Below are 2179 nucleotides of genomic sequence, written 5' to 3'. Positions count from 1 at the left end.
AGAAGAGAAGAAGGGAAGAACAGACCGTAGGGCAGAGGAGACAAGCTGTTCCCAACCTCGGCCACTGGGGTCATCCCGGTCCAGCTAAAGCTCCAGACCTTGTGAAGTGGAGAGATGAACCATCTCTCTGTGCCTTATTTGAATTTCGGACTCAGATTTATGAGATATAATAGTAATAAATTGTGATTTTAAGCAACTAGATTTTGGGACGCTTCACTAAGCATTAATAGTTCACAATGTGTTAAGCTACTATAACCATTACTTTAATTTATAAATGTATATACATAGATTTCATGAAATGAAGAAATTAAGTACATGCTGCATTTTTAAGACACGTCTCATAGGTTCCTTGTGCAAAACTGAAGTGAGCTTAAGCACATATTTTAACACTTTTGAAATGAGTTAATCATATATTTAATATTAAGATTTAGGACTTCCAAATTACTAAGATTTAAAAAAATAGCTGATACTGTGTCACCAGTGGTGACTAATCCAATATGGTATAATTAACAAAAATGACAGATAATTTAAGTTGCAGGGGGGAAAAAAAAATGAAGATCTTTCCTAAGGTTTATACCCACACAAAAATGTAATGCCAATAAATTGACTAAAAATAACAACAAAAAGATACGGTTAGTTCTGTACCTTGGAACCAAATAACCTGAAAGCATTTGTCAGGGGACCCACATAAAAGCTTTGTACTGATTTGTGGAAGAGTGATAACTCACTGAGCTGTTTCCAGGAGACACAGGTTCTTGGTCTCAGAGTTCCTGAGCTGTTCGCTCACCGTGCCAGAACAGCTGACTTCCCACAGCGTGTGCTTTAGTATCTCAGCAACCGAGGCCCGAAAGCGCGTTTGGAACTTCTTACTAATCAGGACGTAGAGGATGGGGTTCAAACAACTATTGAGGAATGCCAAGCCAGTGGAGAGGGGGATGCCGGCCTGAAGCACATGGTGGAAATAGCTACTGTGGTGGATTGTAAGCTCCCAAATGCTAAACAGGTGATAAGGAGTCCAACAAATCAAAAAGGCCATGACCACAGCGAGGATGGTCCAGAAATGCTTACTGGAGACCAGGATGCTTCGCTTCTTCACCTTGAATATGAGACACAAGTAGCAAATGCTCATTGCTAGCAAGGGGAAGAGGTACCCAACAATAAATTTCACCCAGGTCAGAACATGGTGCCTCACGAAAGTAAGGTCAGGATCATACTCGTGGAAATTGTTATAGCAGAGAGTGTGGTTATTGAACTCCAGAGTGTCCCGGAAGTATAGGGCAGGACCACCCATTAGAGAAGCCAAAAACCAAACGGATGTAATAACTATCAGGGAGTTCTTTAGGGTTCGGTGCCGATGAGATACGACAGGATGGACCAAGTGGATATAGCGGTCCAGACTAATCACCGTCAGGAAAAAAACACTAGCAAACATGTTCAGCTGGGCAATGAAGGAATTGGCCTTGCACAAAAAGATGCCAAAGGGCCAGTGGAAATTCATGGCCACATAGGAGATGTACAGAGGTAGGAAGAGAAGAAAAATGAAATCCGCAATAGCCAGATTGAGGAACCAGAGAGCGGTGACTGTCTTCTTCCACTTGAACCCCGTGAACCAAATGACAGTGGCATTTCCTGGAATACCCAAAATGAATGCTACACAGTATAACACCAGGGAGATCCAGTGAACAACTCCCAGGTGGACTTTCTCCTCCAAATCAGACTCTGAGGAGTAATATTCCAGGGTATAGGAGTAGTTCTCAAATTCTTCAAATAATGTTTCGTCTAGATCTTCCATGACCTTGTCAAGTGGAGAATGAGGGTATCTCTAGAAGCAAATTTTAAAAGAAAGAAAACAATGTTTAAAAGCAGAGGAAATGTTCAGTGAATAAGGAATGCCAGGCTAAAAATATTGCATCTTATGAACTGGAAAAAGTATATTTTGGGATAAGATTTGTGATTATATTCCAGACATCCAATCTTGGTGAACCTCAAGTTTGCTCCGATTACTCTCAAAGCTGTAAGAATTGATTTTTGTAAAGTATTCAGTAAATGCCAAATTAAAACGATGCAGGTGTAATTCCTCTCTCCGTAAGACTTATAGGCCTGACTAGAGAGAATCTAACATTCGATAGGCATATATTAGGTTCTTACTCTGCACGATTATTTTATGGAAGGTACAAAA

At 40.6% G+C, this 2179-nt stretch overlaps 1 protein-coding gene across 1 annotated transcript; it reads right to left on the bottom strand.

Moving 5' to 3' along the window:
• Positions 1-724: 724 nt before the first annotated feature.
• CMKLR2 (chemerin chemokine-like receptor 2) lies at positions 725-1792 on the bottom strand. Its single transcript, XM_047082459.1, has one exon. The coding sequence runs from the start codon at positions 1790-1792 to the stop codon at positions 725-727; it is 1068 nt and encodes a 355-aa protein (XP_046938415.1).
• Positions 1793-2179: the final 387 nt, after the last annotated feature.

The sequence above is a fragment of the Lynx rufus genome, unplaced genomic scaffold (genome assembly GCF_022079265.1).
Source record: "Lynx rufus isolate CCGP_SWC_20201006 ecotype Redwood Valley unplaced genomic scaffold, mLynRuf1.p SCAF_2, whole genome shotgun sequence".
Lineage (NCBI taxonomy): Eukaryota > Metazoa > Chordata > Mammalia > Carnivora > Felidae > Lynx > Lynx rufus.
This window is presented reverse-complemented; position numbering and strand designations above follow the sequence as displayed.